Source organism: Erigeron canadensis, chromosome 4 (assembly GCF_010389155.1).
Source record: "Erigeron canadensis isolate Cc75 chromosome 4, C_canadensis_v1, whole genome shotgun sequence".
NCBI lineage: Eukaryota > Viridiplantae > Streptophyta > Magnoliopsida > Asterales > Asteraceae > Erigeron > Erigeron canadensis.
The window spans coordinates 1,277,525-1,297,182 of NC_057764.1; the positions used below are offsets into that span (position 1 = coordinate 1,277,525).

The window sequence follows — 19,658 nt, forward strand, 5'->3', positions numbered from 1 at the left end:
AAGTTTAGATAAAAATTAAATTAGGCCATAAAAGTTGTAGTCAACATACTTGTACATTTCATATCAAAAATCATCTCCTCTAAATTTTATGATAAATGTATTATTATTTAAAAAATTAAGAATCATAAGTTTACCCTAAAATGGACATGCGGTTATCAAAGGTTGTGTCATGTGTCATGTTAATAGGCTTTTAATCATGTTTTAGTTATATTGGTATATAAATGTTGTTTTGTTGCAGGGTCACAAAAGTGAATAGGTGAAGATTCAAAATGGAGTTTAAGGAGGTTTTGGCTGAAGAGATTCAACACGAGCACCCACTCATTCTTGAAGATTTGCAACTAATGTATCAAAACTATAATGAAGACGATGATGATTTTGATGACTATGACTTGATTGAAAAACAGAAGTTTAACTGTGTATGTAATAGGTGTGGCCTAGAAATCGATTGGTACCATCGTTACTTCTACAAGTGTAGCATGTCATGCAACTACTCGCTTCACAAATTATGTGCAGATTTATCAACAGCTTTACAATTCTCTGCCCATCCGAGTCATACTCTTTTTCTAAAAAAAGTGACAACTAATTGGCGGTGTGATGATTGTTTCACAGATCATGAAGATGGCCTGTGTTATCATTGTTCTACATGCAACTATGTAATCGATCTACGTTGTGCTACAATTGTAGAGCAAAAGACGATCCATCACCCTGGCCATCCACACCCATTAGTATCTGATCTAGCGAACACTGCTTTATGTAGATGTTCCGCTTGCGGATCAGAACATGAAGGAGACTTCTATAACTGCACCACTTGTTTCAACTTTTCAATCAACTCGGATTGTTTGTCCCATCCAATCAAGTTATTAGTTAAATCTCATGGTTCTCACATGCTCACTCTTTCTTATCCTTCATCAGATCAACCACATGGTTATGAATGCAGGATTTGTGAAAGAGAAATAAATAACGAATTTTGGCTTTACAAATGCAGCAAATGCATGTTCTACGTCCACCTAGATTGTGCAACACAAGATCGACAACTATTATCAGGTATACATTCAAATGTATATATAACATATTGATATGATTATATATACTTGGTTCCCTTTCTTTATAATTTACCTATCAAATAACATATGAAGATACCTTTTTTTTGTATCAGATTATGTACCCCCAGAAAATAGTTCTTCTGATTATCATGCTCCGTGTAACTTTCCACTCCCTGATGAAGCTTACAACATATTACCAAGTCATATTCCTGAATGGAAGACTTCTCGCTATTTTGATCAAGCTAAAAATCAAAATAGCCCCCTCCAACATTTCAGCCATAAGCATCCACTAGAATTGCTAATTTCAGATGTGAAGTTAACGTCTCTTCATAATCCAATGAACAGGGTTAAAGTATTATGCAATGTATGTGTCAGGCCAATCACGACGACACCATTTTACAGGTGCTCACAAGAAAATGAGTGTTCTAACTTTGTTCTTCATGAATGGTGTGCTCGGCTACGTACTGAAGTGCAAGTGGATCCACACATCCACCCGCATACACTTGTTCTTAGGCAGAGTGATTCTATGTTTTTCTGCAAGATTTGTGGTTTGCCTTGCAATGGGTTTGCATATGGTTGTGACACATGTAGATACTACGTTGATGTTAACTGTGCGCTCGCACCTTACTATATAATACACGAAGCCCATCCACGACACAAACTTTTAAGAATAGTTGTTTCATCATGGTCTCCTAAGATGTTAGTAGAGAAACATCATGCCTGTCGTGCTTGTCGTAACATCATTGATAGAGGCGATATCTTTTATAAGTGTGGAGTTCCAGGTTGTGATTTCTCATTGGATTTGTTATGTGCTTTGCGTTTGCCAAAGACAATTAGGAATAAGTGTGACAAACACTTCTTTAAGCTAAGTTATTCCCCAATTGAGAACCATAGGGGTGAATACTTCTGTGAAGTTTGTGAGGAGGAACTTAATCCCGATAAATGGTTCTACCATTGTTCACAATGTGTCTTCTCAGTACATTCTGCTTGTTCCCCGTTAATACTTCAGTCTGAACAAGATGTGAATTCTTCCCAGGAGGAGATCGTTTATAGGTTTATAAATATGAAGTTTGACGGTGTACATCAGATTGAAGATCACGAGCATTCTTTGTCATTTGTTGCGGGAACTAAAAGTGATGGCAATTGCTCTAAATGCAGCCTTGAATTGCAATCCAAAATCATATTCAAGTGTTTGCAGTGTAATTTTGCTATCCATAATTATTGTGACCCTTCTATTACAGATCATCTGAAGGAAGAACTTGTGGAAATGTTTGAGAATCTTGAAGAAAAACGTGAGCCTAAGATGAAGCCTCAACCTCAAAGAGTTGTAACTTTTTATCCAAAAAAAGTTGCAAGACCCAAGACCAGATAATGTACAGGTCTTAATATTTGGTTTAAAATTTTATGGAGTATCAAATATGTAGCATCATTATATATTGTACTTTTATCTTTCTTAATAATGTAAGCAATACTATGAATGTACCTTTAGACATTGTTTGTGAGTTCTAGCCTCCACAATCATATTCCGAGCCTAACTAGGTAGGACTGAGCTAAAGACCGAACTAAAAGACCGACCTAGATACCTAAGTTTCGAAGACCACTCAAAATTACTAAAAGACCAAGCTAATATGGTTAAGTATCCAATACCAAGCCACTGAGTAATACCGGGCCACTAACTGAATAAGCAATATCAAGGCACTGCGTAAGTATGGTTTTAAAAAGCGCGCCTTAAGAGCTAGGCGCAAGCCTTAGAGCTTTTTAGTACTCAAGGCGCAGGGTGTACAAAAAGCGAGCGCTTTTTTGGGCTTTTTTTGGTGAGCTTAAGCGCCAAAAGGCGCTAAAAAGCATGAGCTTTTTGTACACAAGGGGAGTTTTTTTAGAAATAAGTAATTTTCTTTTTCTTGCCTTTTCTTTCTCAACAAGATTGATCTCTCCTTCTGTTTTCCTCAACGAGAGCAACAATCTTTTGAGAGTTTCTTTTCAAACACCAAATTTGATCAAAGCCGGACTTAAACTAGTATCTTACTGATGTTGTTTTGCTATTTTATATGTTATAAATACTATATAAATAATTTATAAATTTGTTTCATAATTGTGCGCCTCAAGTACGAAAAGCTCACCGCTTTTGCGCTTGGCGCTTCCGAAATGGACACTATCGCTTTTGTGCGCTTATCGCATTTTAAAACCAAGTGCGTAACGCTAAGCCAACTCCAGACTTGACATCGAGCTAAAAGTTATACTAAACAAGACTATGAACACCGAGCAAACTAGGCTTAGGTTTTTTATATAGACAAGTCCAACAAATTCCAAACTAAATACAAGTAAACGATCAAAGATATAACACTATGACCGGCAATAGATCAACAAGCAAAACAGAAAATTAGTAAAACTATCGAGTAACAAGCATGAAGACCGAGCTAATAGATAATCAACTAATTAAGAAAGCTACCAAGCCAAACAATATCATGGCCAAACACACTTTCATTTAGGAATTTCCTCAAACAACTTATGTGCAGTCAAAATTTCTAACATAATTCAGCCAAACAGCTATTAATCACCCCTAATCAGTTCCTTGTATGTAATATAGCAATTTCAGCTTAATTCACACACTATTCTAAACATATCGTAACTGAATTCAGCTTTCAATCATCAAACAATCAGAATTTCCCACTTAATCATCAAATATGAACTGAAATATCAAAAATTAAGAAGCATTTGCAGTTTTGCGCATAATTGAAATTCAGCTGTGTTGAAATAATAATATCTTAGATATATAGATTAATAATAAAATAAATTCAGCTGAAAAAATGAAATTGATGTTACCGAATTATAAGGGTGCACGGAGTGTGCTTTATGGCCTTCTCTCTCATTTCTTGTTGGCAAACAAATTTAGGTTTTTTTTGGGAGGGGGAGGGGCATATTGGGGAGAGGGGAATGTGAAAATTGGGATTACACAAAAGGATAAGATGAAAAAATGGGAGAGGAGAAGGCATCCTAAGGAGATGAAAAAGATAATAATTAGACCTTCAAATCAAAAAACTTTGATTCAAATCAAGGAGATGAAATCAACGCTTTTCGATTTTTTCGTTAACAGTTATAGGTTAAATTTATAACGTAATAAACTAATTCTGTCAAAAAACAAATCACAAATAAATAAATAAAAATAAAACAAAACCGAAAATTAACACAAATCGAATCAGAAAACATACAAATTGGATCTAAAAGTTTTGGTTTTCTTAAAACCGAACGGATCGGTTCGAATTTGATTTTATTTAATAACGGAACTAAATAAACCTATGTTCACCCCTAAATTATAACTTATTAAAACTGATAAATAATGTTATGTGAATATGAATGAGTGATACATTAGCTGGTTAAACTCTTATACCTTTGGTAAAACGCCTAGAAATACATCTAATCACATGACATAGTTGTTAGATTAGGTGTCCGAGCTAATACTATAATTGATAGCAGCATAATTTTTTGGGTTATTTTTAAGGCTCAAAATAAGTAGAATTGATAAAGGAGAACCATGGGTGAAATAGAATAAATAGGGCCTTAGGGATTCATTTTTTTGCTCATTCTTAGCTTGGGTATTCTCTTTCTTTTTTCTCCTCTTGAAACAACTCTTTTATAATTCATCTACATTTAGTTATCTTTTTACTCTTTTGAGTTGTTGGGTGTGATTCCATTAAAGGCACGACGATTGTGGTGCTTACCTCCTAGAGATCCAGAAAGATAATTCTACTATAACAACTAAAAGGTATGTAATCGTATTTTCTTCTTTAGTAACTTTTGATTATTTACTGGTATATTAGGGTTCTTATTTTGTGTTCATAGTTATAGATTCGATTGTAAATATATAGATCATGTTTTAGGTTGTATGCTCCCTTAAAAGTTTTAAGATTGTTTGTGATGGCTAAAACCTATCAATAGGGTCTATCCAACAGTGCCAACCCAATTATTATAGAGGGTTAAACGATTGCTTTAGGCCACCATATATACAAGGCCCCCAAATTCTTGTGTAGCTTCTAGAATTTTGTATAAATGAATATGCCACATATGCTCTGCTTCCCTTGTATTATCTTTTTTTCCTTTCATAGTTATATTTTCATGGGATGAACATCTACATCTTTGTTTTTTACTAGTTGATGAGATCTCAAAGCACAATGAAGGGCAGTAATGCAGGTGCTTTCTATAGTAATTAGGTAAAACTAGACCCCTAAAATTAATTTTCGCTTGAGGCCTCTAAAATGCTTGAGCCGGCACTATAGGCCAGATGTTTATAATGCTCAAAGTATACGTTAAATGCTATAGTGTGTATCCAACATCACTTGTTATACCAGGTTGGTTAGATCATACGTCAGTTTAACAAGTTATATAAACACAATAAACACGCTTAAAGGTCGATACACACCATAAAGTTTTGGTCATTGGTGAATAATTTATCCATTTGATTATTCATTAGTCTTACACACCAAATTTACACAAATACTATTACACATCCTTTAAAATATGTATTCAACTTCCATGCATGAATCACTTGTTAACATTATGTAATGGAATTTAATTGGAAATGATTCGCTTAAAAAAATGTTTTAGGCCTCTAAAAGATTTGGCCCGCCGTGGATTCCCAGTGGTTCCCGGCAAGATCAAATGGCTACACCAAAGTGGTGGCCGATATGCCTCAAGATGATCATTTAAAGCTGGTAGAAAACCTTTCTCTTTTGCATCATCCCGCCACTCTTTGTAATTGGTCAAGCTTGTTAAAAGTGTGTCACCGTTAACTCTTCGCATCCAGCCACTTGAGCCATGACATATGACAGCCCAGCCCTGATCATTGCTGTCATAAGTAAGCATCACATCGATCTCTTTCAAGATTGGGTCCTCGTCAAAAGACTTGGCAAATTGCAATTTAGAGTGTAACATGCTCTCGAGTCGAACCCAAAAGTACCATATATGAGTCACCTCTGGTAGCACGTAACTTAGCTTCTCATCCCGGATTATATCATTGTTCTTTTGCACTTTCTCTCTCGGGTTGCTCTTGCCAACATACAACAACTCGAGTGGGATCCTGGCAGCATGAGCCACATCTTTTATGGTGTGCGTGAACTTCCGTATCCACTTAATGTCCTCTCCTCCGTACAAACAAATGTACCTTTCTTTAGAAATCTGCAAGAGCCAAAAAATATGTATTACTCCATAAAATAATAGAAGAAATTGAACTCAATTACGTTATATGAGAGTGTAATGTACCCAATTGAAAATCATAGGTTCAATGGAATCGGTTAGCAACTCCATCCTCCAAGTTTCCTCTTGCCAGAGGGATTCTTCCCTCTGGCTAGTGAAAGGAAAAGCCTGGAATCCCCAAATCCACATCATATTAAATGCATTAGTGTTCACGATCCTCCCTTGAGGATCCATTACCACTAGCAACGGTTTGTTTTTAAAGTGCCACACCTCCTTGATATACTTGATCCCTGCTGGTTCAATTGATGAGGGATTAGCCACACAATACCATGGCATCATGTTTCGTAATGCCTCAAATTTGATTTGTTCTCCGTCTTTCGACTCTGTTGTCTTAGAATTGGGTACCATAGCGAGCCACACGATCTCAAACTGGCTCTCAGCCCTTGTCGGGTTATGCCTTGCCTCCCTGTACTTCTGGTCAAGAACTGATAGCTCTTCTACGGGTAGCTGAAGGTCGGAGATGAGCAGCAACACGGTCTTCTTTTTTAATATGTCTATTTTAACCTAAATACACGTACACGAACAGTTATTTTAATAATGAGAAAATAATCATGATTAGTATGTCAATATTTTTGTTTGATTTCCTTTGGCCTCTATCATCTCGCCGATTTGCTGATGCTGATGTATGAGAACTATTATTTAGATCCCCCTGTACTCTTATTTCCTTCGTTAGGTTAGTAATGAAATGTTGTTCCTTATAAAAAAAAAATATTATAATAAATCATGAAGATAGCTTATTAAACACTGACCCTTTTTTTTGTAGTGTTCTTGTACAACGGTAGGAGATCATCCTTCAAGCTAATCAGATGCCTGAGAGGCATCACATTATCAAGATGTGGAGTATCCATGATGCGGAGAATCGTTTGGTATGCTTCAATGTGCTTCTTCTCATCTGATTATCAGTTTCAGAAATTGTGAGCCAGTGATGGATTTATATAATTTCTAATTATGTGACATGATAATATACAAATTTAACATTGTTGATCTTACTAATATGGTGATTGTAAAGATCAAACTGTTGCCAGAGGCGATCCTTAATATTGCTGATCTTATGGGCCAAACTTGATAACTCCCAAGCTTCACCAGTCATCGAGTTACGCCTGGGTTGAATTAACTTTGTTATATGCATAAAATCCGACATAAGAATGCATAAAGAAACAAGCTGGGAAACTAATAATACTTATGTCCCATTCCAATGAGGTTCATGAGTGTGGATGCACATGCCACAATGCTCCGGATGATCCAATAAACCGCAGTAGGAATTTCATTGGTGCTCATATACTGATCCGGGCGTTCTTCAAATCCAATAATGCAGCGAGTCAGGTCAAGCATAGTCCTGACGAGCGTGGAGATTGCTTTAAAGTGTGGTTTGAGAGCCTCACCATGCTCTAGTACACTAGGCAGTTGCTTGAGGAGCAAAACTGATTCGGCGAATGGGTTTGCAGTGTAATGCTGAGCCACCAACCAAAACTCGGCATAGTTCACGGCAAAAGCTGCCAAAGTAATGACAGCTTTGGCATCCCACTTATATCTGGAAAGCATGTTAAGAATCCCTGTGGTGGTTTCATGCTGGTCTCCGACACAGTTACAAGAAATCTGCAAGATGTTTTTAAGATGTTAAAAGTTATAACCATGAATGTTGATCTCGTAAAAATATACTTGACGCGAGCTAACTACGTACCTTACACGAAACCTTGTTGATTGTAAGTGCCAAAACTTCAAGCGTTGCATCGACGTCGTTAGAAATACCATCCTCCACAATCACATCCAATTCCACTTGGTGACCCTGTATATAAACTGTTAGAATATGATCACGTAAAATGAAATTATGTCCGAAAAGTATTTAAGCCTACGGGGTCACACCTCAACGTGAATGTAACTATAAATTGATTAATATATTAAATGTAATTTATTAATTAATTTGATCACAAAAAACTAACGGAGGTTCGTTAAAAGAGTTAAAAGTTAACGGTACTTAACTGACGGACTTAACGGAGAAGAGTTGAAATTAGGAAACAATTAGAAAACCCCTCTAGAATGTTCTAAGGGGGGGGGGGGACGGTCGAAATAGGGTTCCCAAAACCCTAAGACTTGGCCATTAAGTTTCCTAAGCCTACAAACCTATGTTTAGTTGTTTTGTATATAATTAAAATCCAAAGGGTGTTTTCTCTCCTCTCTTCTCCCTCCCTCTCTTCGCCGAAAACCTACCCACAAAGGGTTTTGATTTTCGGTTCTCTTAGCTAGGAAAAAGGGTTTTCGGGTTAGTTAGGTATTCGGGTTTAAACAAAGAGTTGTTCGTGATCAAGTACTAGCATACATACGTTCCAACGTTGAGTGTGCAATCGTAGAGAGGTTAATTTAAACCTTGTTCTTGTTTTAATCTTTTATTATACTAAAACACAGTGACTTTAATAATTTATTAACCAATCACATCTCTCGATTTCTTTAAGTTTTTAATTTTGACTTTTCTTGACTTTTTATTATATTATATAATACAAATAAATAAATATATATATATATTTACACATAGTAGTCGACCAAAGATAACTATCATATTGGATAACTACAATTATAGTTTGTTCAATATATAAAAAAGATTGCTTATATCGATCAGTTAGTATCCTCCTAAAACTACAATTTACTCTTACATGCTTCATATATAACGACGCAATGAATACAAAATAAATTCCAAATTCTACTGAACTCTATACAACCATTTTAAAAGAATACAATGAATACATAATTTGAAATTTTCAAAACCATGTACTATTACTTCGATGACTCAAATCTACGTGATGTAACTTTACCGACGTCTCCTGAGTACAAAATAAAAAATTCTTTATATGACAACAAAATTCGTATATCAAAAGGTACAAGTTGTAGATAGAATTATTAGATAAAAACAGAGTATTCTTTAACTAACAAAATTCGTATATCAAAAGGTACAAGTTGTAGATATAATTATTAGATAAAAACAGAGTATTCTTTAACTTAAAAATTTTATCATATTCATTATCTTATTCAAGGGGAAAAGTTCAACTACTAAAACTGAAACAACCACCTTTATACAACTGTTCATTTATTTGGAATATTAGTGTAATTTATAGCACCAACTATTGCTTGATCAGCCTTCGATGGTGTTGTCGGAAGATCTTTTTTACTAGAAGCTACATTAAGAGAATATTATTTTGTTTTTTATTTTATAACATTCTTTACCTTTGAACTGAATAGTTAGTTTTTATGTATATCTACAACTTTGAAATTATAAGTTTTTATTACTTTAATGTATAAATATCTAATATTAATAATATCGTAAGTCTCGTGTCCAGTGTTGGACACGGGTCTAAAATCTAGTCTCTCCATTATAAGGTACATCTACTATACTTTAGTTAATTAATTAAACTGCATAGATCTTGTCTTCCGTTGCGTGCTTTGTGATTTGTTGTGATAAATAGTTATATAACCCAACAGTGGTATCATGAGCCTACTATGTATGAATTTTGATTACCAAAAGATCAAAACTTGAAAGGGGTTAGGGTTCTTGATTATTGAATTTTTCAGCTATATATATATATGTATATATTTGAATTGATTTTGTAATATAATTATATTATTTAAATATGAAAAAAGTTTTATTTAATATATATATATATGGTTCGAGATATTCCAGAAAATAAATTAAAAAAAAAAGTTTTTTTTAGGGTTCCTAATCCAAGTTTTGATTAAATTACATGTTTATGTGATAAGTTGTATGTAATTATGTGTTGTACCTTTAATTTTAATTGTTAAAAAGAAGTAAAAATCATGAATTTTTCATGTAAATCATTCATGATTCTTACTTAGATATATTGATATGAAATCTTGATCATTAGGGTTAATTATGCTAGATAATTGTATAATTAATTGTGTGCCAATGTGAATTTTTCGTATAAACTTTCTGTTTTGTGATAGTTTACTAAAAAATTCATATCTTTTAATCCGTAATGAGTTAGAGTTCGTTCTTTGAACTGTAGATTCTCAACACGTAGGGCTAAAACTTTGTAGTTCTGGTCGAAATCTGAATTGGACCAGAAACAGGTCTAAACAGGTCGTGAAGCTACTGGAATTTCCAGAAAGCTAACTATGTGATTATATGATAATTGTTTGTGGTGTACATGTTTAAGGCTTACGCAATCAAGACAACTTGATGTATGTGGTCCTCTTCTTTGAAGGGAGAGCCGGATTAGACATGAATAAAACATAGTGACATGTTTAGGTGGCCTACCATAACTCGTTGCATGCTTAATAGTTATATTTTATAATTTTGCATATTTATTGAGATATAAATTGTGATGTAAAATTGTTTTGAGAAAATATAAACTTGACTAAGCAATATCGAAATAAGCCGGCTCACCCATTTGAACAAACTCTAAGAGAGGTATAAGCCGGAGTGCGCTAGCCTTCTAAAAGGGCGGGTTTTTAAATCGCGTTCATCGCATACCTTTGCCCTTGTGCTTCTTTGTGCGTTCAAATGGAGCTACCGAGCTCTCTTGTGTTGCTAAGACTATACAAATGATTTTATTAAATATTATGTTTAGAAGATATGCATGAATCTTCTAAACATAACTTTTTGATCACATAAATTGTATGACCCAATAAACTTAAGTCATTGCCATCCAATTTGTCAAGGACACATGAGGTCGTTATTTTACTCACTGGTACACAGTGGTGAAATGACGATTGCATGACAAAACCCATTCACTGGTACACAGTGGTGGTCAATTTTGCACGTTCTTAGTTGGACGACTTAAAGCGAGTTAAGCGGTGAGACCTTGACCCGTGGCAAAAGATGGGACAAAACATGACTACAAAAGATCACTTGATGAATCGAGTGTCTTACGTAGGTCCCATACTTTCTAGGAATTGCACTTGTAATGCAATTACTGATCGTCACTTACCTTTTGAGTGTAATCATTTCTAGCAGATCAACTGATGAAATGGTTGCATGTCAATTGGATCCTAGCCTTAATGAAATTAATTGTTTATTTAATAAACATTGGGTAATTAATTTCTTAAGGATTTATTATCGAAAATACCGATAATTGAACTTGAATCTGTTTTGTAAAAGGCAACAAATCCTTCACAAAACATACACCAATCGGCTTTTAGGTCGATGCTAGAAAGAGAAAACTTTCTGAAACCAATTTCAATGACTGTTTTTGTCAATAGAGAATTGTTCTAAGAGTTGAAAAGAAAACCGATGTCATTGAAACTCAGATACCGCTATTCCTAATGCGAATGCCACTGCTTTGAAGCATAAAATACTCGGTACAATAGACATATTGAGGTTGCTTATTTGATGCTAGAAGCATGTCTCCTGAGCTTCAAAATGCAATTCGGATTGCAAAATCCGTGTGATATGATCAAATAACTCAAGTCTATATACGGAAATCAAGTTGGAGTTGAATTACTTTAGCTAATTGAGTCACTCCATAACTTGAACACGAGTATGGGAAACTGGAAAATGCTCATGTACTCAAGATGAAGAGTCACTTTGAGCATTATGGAAAGGATTAAACTATGCGTATCTTCTGTCAATTCTTATTGGTATAAGAGATAATTGCAGATTTGCATAGTTGGACTTCATATCAAGTTGATTGAGTATGAAGAAAACCTTTCAAGAAATCTGAGATACCTCAAGTTCTTATGATCAAGGGGGGAATGGTTTAGAAAGCAAAACAACCATAAAGCTAAAGGCAAGAACTTAGGTAAGAGGAAACAAAGTGTTTAGTCTCGAAACCTTAAAAGACCCTTTAGAAAAAGGAACATACGGCTAAAGACCAGGCTTGTCATCACTATGCTATAATGAGACACTGGAAGAGGAATTTTCTTAAGTATCTAGCTGAGTTGAACAAGAAGAAGAAGCAAGTTGGTTTAACCAGTTCTTCAAGTATCTTCTTAACTGAATTATAAGTGTTGATGAGATTCAAATGATAATTCAATAGCAAAAGAGTCAAGTTAACTTGGATTCTATCTTTGACATGGTCATCTTGTTTATTTTTTGTCAAGAAACGCATTTAAAGACTTCAATGTGAAGATATCTTACAAATCAAATGATGAATCATTTGATAAATGCGTGTCTTCGACATTATAATTAGCAAGAAACGCATTAAAAGTCTTGAATGTGAAGAGATCTTACAAATCAAATGATGAATCGTTTGATAAATGCGTGTCTTTCAAATTACCGTTAGCAAGAAAAGCATTGAAAACTTCAACGTGAAGGGATCTTACAATCAAATGATGAATCATTTGACAAATGCATATCTTGTATTTTCGGTAATATAACGAGAATACCCTTTCCGCATAAAACCGGAGAGAGCTAAGGAACTACTTGGACTAATACATATCGATGTATGTAGCCCTTTTAGGCATGTGTCAAGGAAATATGCTAACTACTTCATTATTCTACGGATGATTTCAGTCGTTATGGTTATGTTTACTTGCTTAAACATAAACATGAAGTCTTTGAAACATTCAAAGAGTTTAAAAATGAAGTTGAAAATCAACTCGGTAAAACCATCAAGATTCTTCGTTTGGATCGAGGTGGTGAATACTTAAGCCAAGAGTTTAAGGATTATCTTAAAGCATGTGGAATTGTCCAACAGCTTACTCCTCCATACACTCCTCAGCATAATGGAGTGTCTGAAATGAGAAATCGAACCTTGCTAGACATGGTGAGATCAATGATGACCCGTATAACTCTCCCATTTTTGTTTTGGGATTATGCTCTAGAGACTGCTGTACACATTCTCAATATGGTTCCAACCAAGAAGGTTGACAAGACACCGTACGAATTATGGCATGGTGATGTCCCTAATTTGTCTTACTTAAGAGTCTGGGGATGTGAGGCACTTGTGAAGTGCGATACGCCTGACAAACTTGAACCCAGGACTACTAAGTGCATCTTTGTCGGATACCCTCAGGAAACGATGGGTTACGACTTCTATGATCCCGCCAAAAACACTGTTCATGTTGCTCGATATGCTGAGTTCTTTGAAAAGAAGTTAGTTCAAGAGAACAGTGGGAGGGTTGTAGAACTTGATGAGACTCAAGAGGAAGATGTGTCACCTTCTGAAGATACTAGCAATCATCAACTTGGGGGGGGGGGGAAATGTTCAAAGTGATGAACCTCAAGTCGATGATAATGAAGCGATTCCACTTCGTAGGTCCGAAAGGACTAGACGTCCTACAGAAAGACTATGTCTGATGGTAGAAGAAGACGTTGTTGGAGATCTCGATGAGCCTCCGAATTTCAAAGCTGCATTATCAGATCCGGAATCTGACAAATGGCTTGAAGCTACAAAGGTGGAAATGAAATCCATGAAAGACAATCAAGTCTGGAGCTTGGTTGATCTTCCACAAAATGCTCAAATTGTTGGGTGTAAGTGGATCTTCAAGAAGAAGACTAACATGGATGGAAATGTACACACCTATAAAGCTCGTCTCGTGGCAAAAGGTTATACTCAATGTTTCGGTGTTGATTATGATGAAACCTTTTCTCCAGTCGCGGACATTAGAGCTATTAGGATTCTCTTAGCCATAGCTGCGTACTATGACTTTGAGATATGGCAAATGGATGTTAAGACTGCTTTCTTAAATGGTTACTTGGATGAAGAAGTCTATATGGATCAACCGGAAGGTTTTATTGATCCGAAACATCCCAACAAAGTATGCAAGCTCCAGAGATCCATTTATGGACTAAAGCAAGCATCAAGAAGTTGGAATAAAAGGTTTGATGAAGAGATCAAAAAGTTTGATTTTGTTCAAAATCCCGATGAGCCATGTGTATATCGTAAAGCTAGTGGGAGTAATGTTACTTTCCTTGTCTTATATGTCGATGACATATTAATCATAAGAAAACACATTCCAATGTTGCAAGATGTTAAATCCCATCTTGGAAAGTGTTTTGCCATGAAAGATTTAGGTGAAGCAGCATTTATTCTTGGAATCAAGATCTACTGAGATAGATCAAAGCGGTTGTTTAGATTAAGTCAAAGTGCTTATATTGATCTTGAAGCATTCTAAGTGTGGGTTTACACTCATGCAAGGACTTAACTTATCTAGCAAGAACAATGCTTTGTACACCTAATGAGGTGGAGCGTATGCGAAAAATCCCTTATGTTTTGGCTGTGGGATCTTTTATGTATGCGATAAGATGCACTAGACCTGATATTGCGTTCGTGCAAAATATAGTTAGCCACTATCAGCAAAATCCTGGATAGGATCATTGAATTGCTGTAAAGAATATTCTTAAGTACATGTGTGCTACTAAAGAGTTATTCTTGGTGTATGGAAGAAATCCTGATCCAGAATTCAAAGTGAATAGATACTGTGATGTTGGATTTTAGACTGATAAATGTGATTCAAAATATCAGTCGGGATACGTCTTCATTGTTTAAATGAAGGCACGGTGGAATGCTATGAGCTAAAAACCACAGTTGTCGTGTCTACAACAGAGTCTGAGTACATTGCCGCCTTAGAAGCCGCAAGGGAAGCAGTCTGGATAAGGAAGTTCACTAGCGGGCTTGACGTGATCCCCTCAAGTGACTTACCCAATGATATGTACTGTGATAATACTGGTGCATTAATCATTGCCAACGAACCCGGATTTCAGAAAGGTGCCAGACATTATTACTCAAAGTTCACACAGATTTTAACTTAGCTGATCCTTTCACAAAAGCTTTGTCTAGGCCCAAGCTTGAAAGGCATGCCGATAGCATAGGACTTAAATTAGCTAGTTATTTCATGTAAATCTGTTGTTTCAGTATTTGGATAAGGGATGTTAAACAATTTATATTTTCTATAATGAAATAAAGTACTTGATATGTTTGATTTCATTCAATATTAAATTGTGTCCTATATTTGCATGTTTAATCCTTGAATATTTTATTTAATATTTTATATATTATTAAATATTCTAAATTGTCCATTGTCGATTAATTATATGGGAATATAATTAAACGAAGACAAATGTGAGTGATTGGTTATATTCTTGGAATATGTAATGGATGGATCCCACCAAACTCACATGATATCCATAGCGGATGCAAATCGGACTACCCCACTAACGAATTATCGCTTTATGGATCATCGTCATTAAGTGAAATTCGCAAATGGTTACTTTTATTGATCCTTTGATTTGAGATACAAGTAGGTCAGTATATATGAATCACACTTATTAGATATAGTTCTAACTCACCTGAATAAGGGGGTACATGAAGGGCTATTTTCAGAAAGCGTCGTGAAATATGATGACTGACACGTGTAGTCAATATATGATTTGTTCCTTCAATTTGAAATTGAAGTATGATACCGTTTGGCGCCCTCATTAGGACTAATTAAAGATGTTTGCATGGCTGTGCCCAATAAAATCTAGATTGTTCTCGATTATATTTGGTAATCATTAATTAGTTATAGAATGAGAAACATAATCGTTAAATTATGAAATGATCTCGATCCACATTCATATTTAGCAAAGGTATCTGAACAAAGGGATGATAAATGCTTTAACCATTTAAACAGTACTTAAATGTTTTCAGGAGCATTGGCGTGTTGCTAGACGCTTACCAATGTTATTACCTTCATTCGTTACGAGCTCAAGTGAGAGCTGTTAGAATATGATCACGTAAAATGAACGTATGTCCGAAAAGTATTTAAGCCTACGGGGTCATACCTCAACGTGAATGTAACTATAAATTGATTAATATATTAAATGTAATTTATTAATTAATTTGATCACGAAAAACTAACGGAGGTTCGTTAAAAGAGTTAAAAGTTAACGGTTCTTAACTAACGGACTTAACGGAGAAGAGTTGGAATTAGGAAACAATTAGGAAACCCCTCTAGAATGTTCTAGGGGGGGGGGGGACGGTCGAAATAGGGTTCCCAAAACCCTAAGACTTGGCCATTAAGTTTCCTAAGCCTATAAATACAAACCTATGTTTAGTTGTTTTGTATACAATTAAAATCCAAAGGGTTTTTTCTCTCCTCTCTTCTCTCTCCTTCTCTCCGCTGAAAACCAACCCACAAAGGGTTTTGATTTTCGGTTCTCTTAGCTAGGAAAAGGGTTTTCGGGTTAGCTAGGTATTCGGGTTTAAACAAAGAGTTGTTCGTGATCAAGTATTAGCATACATACGTTCCAACATTGAGTGTGCAATCGTAGAGAGGTTAATTTGAACCTTGTTCTTGTTTTAATCTCTCCATTATAAGGTACATCTACTATACTTTGGTTAATTAATTAAACTGCATAGATCTTGTCTTCCGTTGCGTGATTTGTGATTTGTTGTGATTAATAGTTATATAACCCAACATAAACCACAAATCAAAATTCAGTATTCAAACCAATAAATAAATTAAGTAGTGAAGCGATTAACGTACTTGATTGCTGGCATTGGGATTGGCCCTGTGCATGATGTCCTCGATGATTTGAAGAAGTGGCGTGACGTAGAAAAAGATGCCATCAGGAGCATGAGTAGCAAGTATATGTTTCATCATTGTACTGTCATCAGCCAAAGAGAGTGTAAGCAGGTCAACACTAGGATGGTGAGTCATTGATGAAAATGGAAAGTTGTTGCAACAATAGGCTAGCTTTTGAGTTGTGATTAATGAAGAATTAAATCTGACATAACGTATATAATTAGAATAAAGTGGCAATGAATCTTGTACCTTGCTTGTAAACTACAATTAACTTAACCTAAGCTCTCCTTTGGATTTTCAGAACAACTTCATTATTACTATTTTCATTTTTATTATTATCCTTTTCCTTAAAACAATATAGCATAAGAATTGCGAAGTAATAGATGCGTTACTTATGATATTTTCAGTTTTCTTAACATAACTAGTTAGGGCTCTTGAAAGCGGTTGCCATATGATGTGATAACCATACTGACACAGTGACACAAGATGTTCATTTAAAGCGGGTAGAAAGCGGGGATGACAAAATACCGGTACCCGATGAGGAGTCTGATACCCGACCCGATTTGACCGGAGAATCCCAAATCCCCGATCCCCATACCCGAATCCGAAATTACTATATATATTTATTAGAATTATTTTAGGTTTAGAGTTTTTATTTAATACTTTTTATGTGTTATATTATATTTATCATTTAGTTAAGCTGTTCTAAAAATAAAAAATAAAAATTTATCATATATTTAGTTAACATAGATTTTAGTTTATGGAGAAAATTTCATTACATCGCCCTGTGGTTTGTCATTTTATCAATTTTTGCCTCTGTATTTTTTTTTAATTATTACATCACCCTGTGGTGACTTTTTGGTTGAATACATACCCTCCTCTTTAACGAACGTTTGTTGCCTCCCGTTAGCCCACTCACGTGCATACCACGTGAGGCTATTTTTCTCCATTCGTTTTTAATAACCCTTATAACACTCATTTCACCTTGCCACTTCAAAAAATCAGATCAAATAACATTTATCGATCCCCAAGACCCCAACAACCTTTTTCTTTTCTCTTACGGTTTTAACAATTAAAAAAAATAACAAAATCATAGTTATGATAGATAGGATATTGAATAATAGGAAGTTTGTTTTTGTGGCACGTACTACTATAAAATTACAAAACCCTATGTGTGGCTTTCTTTGTTTGTTTCTCTTTGAATGTCTACAAATATCACCACCAAGACAGACCCCCCCCCCCCTTTTCCCATTTTGATTTCTATCTACCCTGTCATCATCATTCTTATATTACATTGATGACTATGAATCTTGCAATATATATATATATATATATATATATATATAGGAATTCCGACTAGTTTAGATTTAAAACAGTGGTGCTCTGTGGTATTCACAAACCTTTAATACGAGTTTAGATCTAAAAAGGAATCCCGACCAGATCTATCTAAAAAGGAATTCCGACCAGATCGTGGTTTAGCTTTGAAGATCGCCCGATCAGGGGTTTAGATTTAAAGATCGTCCATCGCAGATAGACTTTTAGACTAGATCGTCCAATGGAGGTGGTGGTTTAGCAGCGGTGGTGATATCCACCACTCCGACGAACATTCACCTCCGCCCACGACTCCTCCGGTGAATAGTCAACTCCGGTGAACATCCGGCCACCACTATCAGTGTATCTATTATGAGAATTATTATTATTTTTGCACTTTAGATTCAAGTTTGGTTTATTTTAAGGTTTGGTTCATGCTTTGTGGGTTTAATATTAAATTAGTTTGTTTGATTGAAAACAGAGGTTTGTAATTAGCAATGTGGAAGGATATGATATACAAGATATACAATATGAGTAATTGAAAAAAATTTTGTGGGTTGATTTTCATGGTTTATGGGTTTAACTATGATGGCTATGAGTGTAGTAGCAGATCTGGTGGTGTTATTATTGTAGTTGATGATGATGGTTAATACATTTGAGTAATATGTCTCACTTGCATATATGTATGTCTATGTATAAAAAGATAGATAGATATGGGTTTGATGGGAATAAAAGGAATACATATATAGAAATGATGGGATTATAAAGATGGAGTTTATGGCAATAAAGGAGAGATAAACATTATACATATATATGAACTTGAGAGAAAGAAACCGGTGAAAGAAAATTGGAAAAGAAGATAGATATAGGAAAGAGAGATATAGGTGAATGAAGAAAGGGTGTTTAGTGGTGTAAAATGACCATGGTACCCTCACATGCAATGCACATGGAAGGGTTAACGGAGCCATACTAAGGGCTGTTAGAGGGAGGGGTGCCTCATGAAGCAAAAAGTCACCACAAGGTGATGTAATAATAAAAAAAAGTACGGGGGCGAAAATTGATAAAATGGCAAACTACAGGGTGATGTAATGAAATTTTATCTAGTGTATATATAAAAAGAGAATGTCGAACTGAATGTTCTACTACTTAACTTATGCTATAATAAATTTATTGTAACACCCCGGCTTATCACAACACAATATTGTCCACTTTGCTCGCAGGCTCACGACTTTGTTTCTGGTTGCTCGGGTAAACTTCCTAGAAAAGTCACCAATTAGCCATTGTTGCCGCCTAAGCACGCTTAACTATGGAGTCTTCCTCTCATCCACAGCCAATGCACCCAAAATGCGTTGTGTTATGTAACACCATTGATGTCACTTATAGCCATGATCCCCCTTGTATGCCAGCTATGTATGCTTTCACACCCTCTCAACACAACTCAACGTCCTTGTTGAGTTATGCAAGTGCGCCACACACTTCTAACAATCTTAAAGGTTGCTCTGATACAACTTGTAACACCCCGCATTACCACAACACAATATTGTCCGCTTACTCGCAGGCTCACGACTTTGTTTCTGGTTGCTCGGGCAAACTTCCGAG

At 35.4% G+C, this 19,658-nt stretch overlaps 2 protein-coding genes across 2 annotated transcripts; one reads left to right on the plus strand and one right to left on the minus strand.

The window, feature by feature from the left end:
- The first annotated feature begins 476 nt into the window (after nucleotides 1-476).
- LOC122595330 lies at nucleotides 477-2,535 on the plus strand. The gene is made up of 2 exons (XM_043767673.1): nucleotides 477-1,047; nucleotides 1,157-2,535. Exons 1-2 carry the CDS (start codon nucleotides 477-479, stop codon nucleotides 2,413-2,415), a joined length of 1,830 nt encoding a protein of 609 aa, XP_043623608.1. The 3' UTR covers nucleotides 2,416-2,535.
- A 3,074-nt stretch (nucleotides 2,536-5,609) lies between these two features.
- LOC122595331 (protein SIEVE ELEMENT OCCLUSION B-like) lies at nucleotides 5,610-16,883 on the minus strand. The gene is made up of 7 exons (XM_043767674.1): nucleotides 16,710-16,883; nucleotides 7,975-8,079; nucleotides 7,474-7,889; nucleotides 7,284-7,393; nucleotides 7,043-7,185; nucleotides 6,300-6,797; nucleotides 5,610-6,215 (listed from the first exon to the last, which is right to left on the minus strand). Exons 1-7 carry the CDS (start codon nucleotides 16,881-16,883, stop codon nucleotides 5,610-5,612), a joined length of 2,052 nt encoding a protein of 683 aa, XP_043623609.1.
- Between the last annotated feature and the right edge of the window lie 2,775 nt (nucleotides 16,884-19,658).

What these genes read in the sequence shown, in the direction of transcription:
- LOC122595330 (XM_043767673.1), top strand. Translation starts at nt 477, where the DNA reads ATGTCATGCAACTACTCGCTTCACAAATTATGTGCAGATTTATCAACA. An exon ending in TCGACAACTATTATCAGGTA is followed by an intron (nt 1,048 to 1,156) that starts TACATTCAAATG and finishes TTTTTGTATCAG; the next exon opens with ATTATGTACCCCCAGAAAAT.
- LOC122595331 (XM_043767674.1), bottom strand. Translation starts at nt 16,883, where the DNA reads ATGACTCACCATCCTAGTGTTGACCTGCTTACACTCTCTTTGGCTGAT. An exon ending in CTCATTGGAATGGGACATAA is followed by an intron (nt 7,394 to 7,473) that starts GTATTATTAGTT and finishes AATTCAACCCAG; the next exon opens with GCGTAACTCGATGACTGGTG. An exon ending in TCTTTACAATCACCATATTA is followed by an intron (nt 7,186 to 7,283) that starts GTAAGATCAACA and finishes ACTGATAATCAG; the next exon opens with ATGAGAAGAAGCACATTGAA.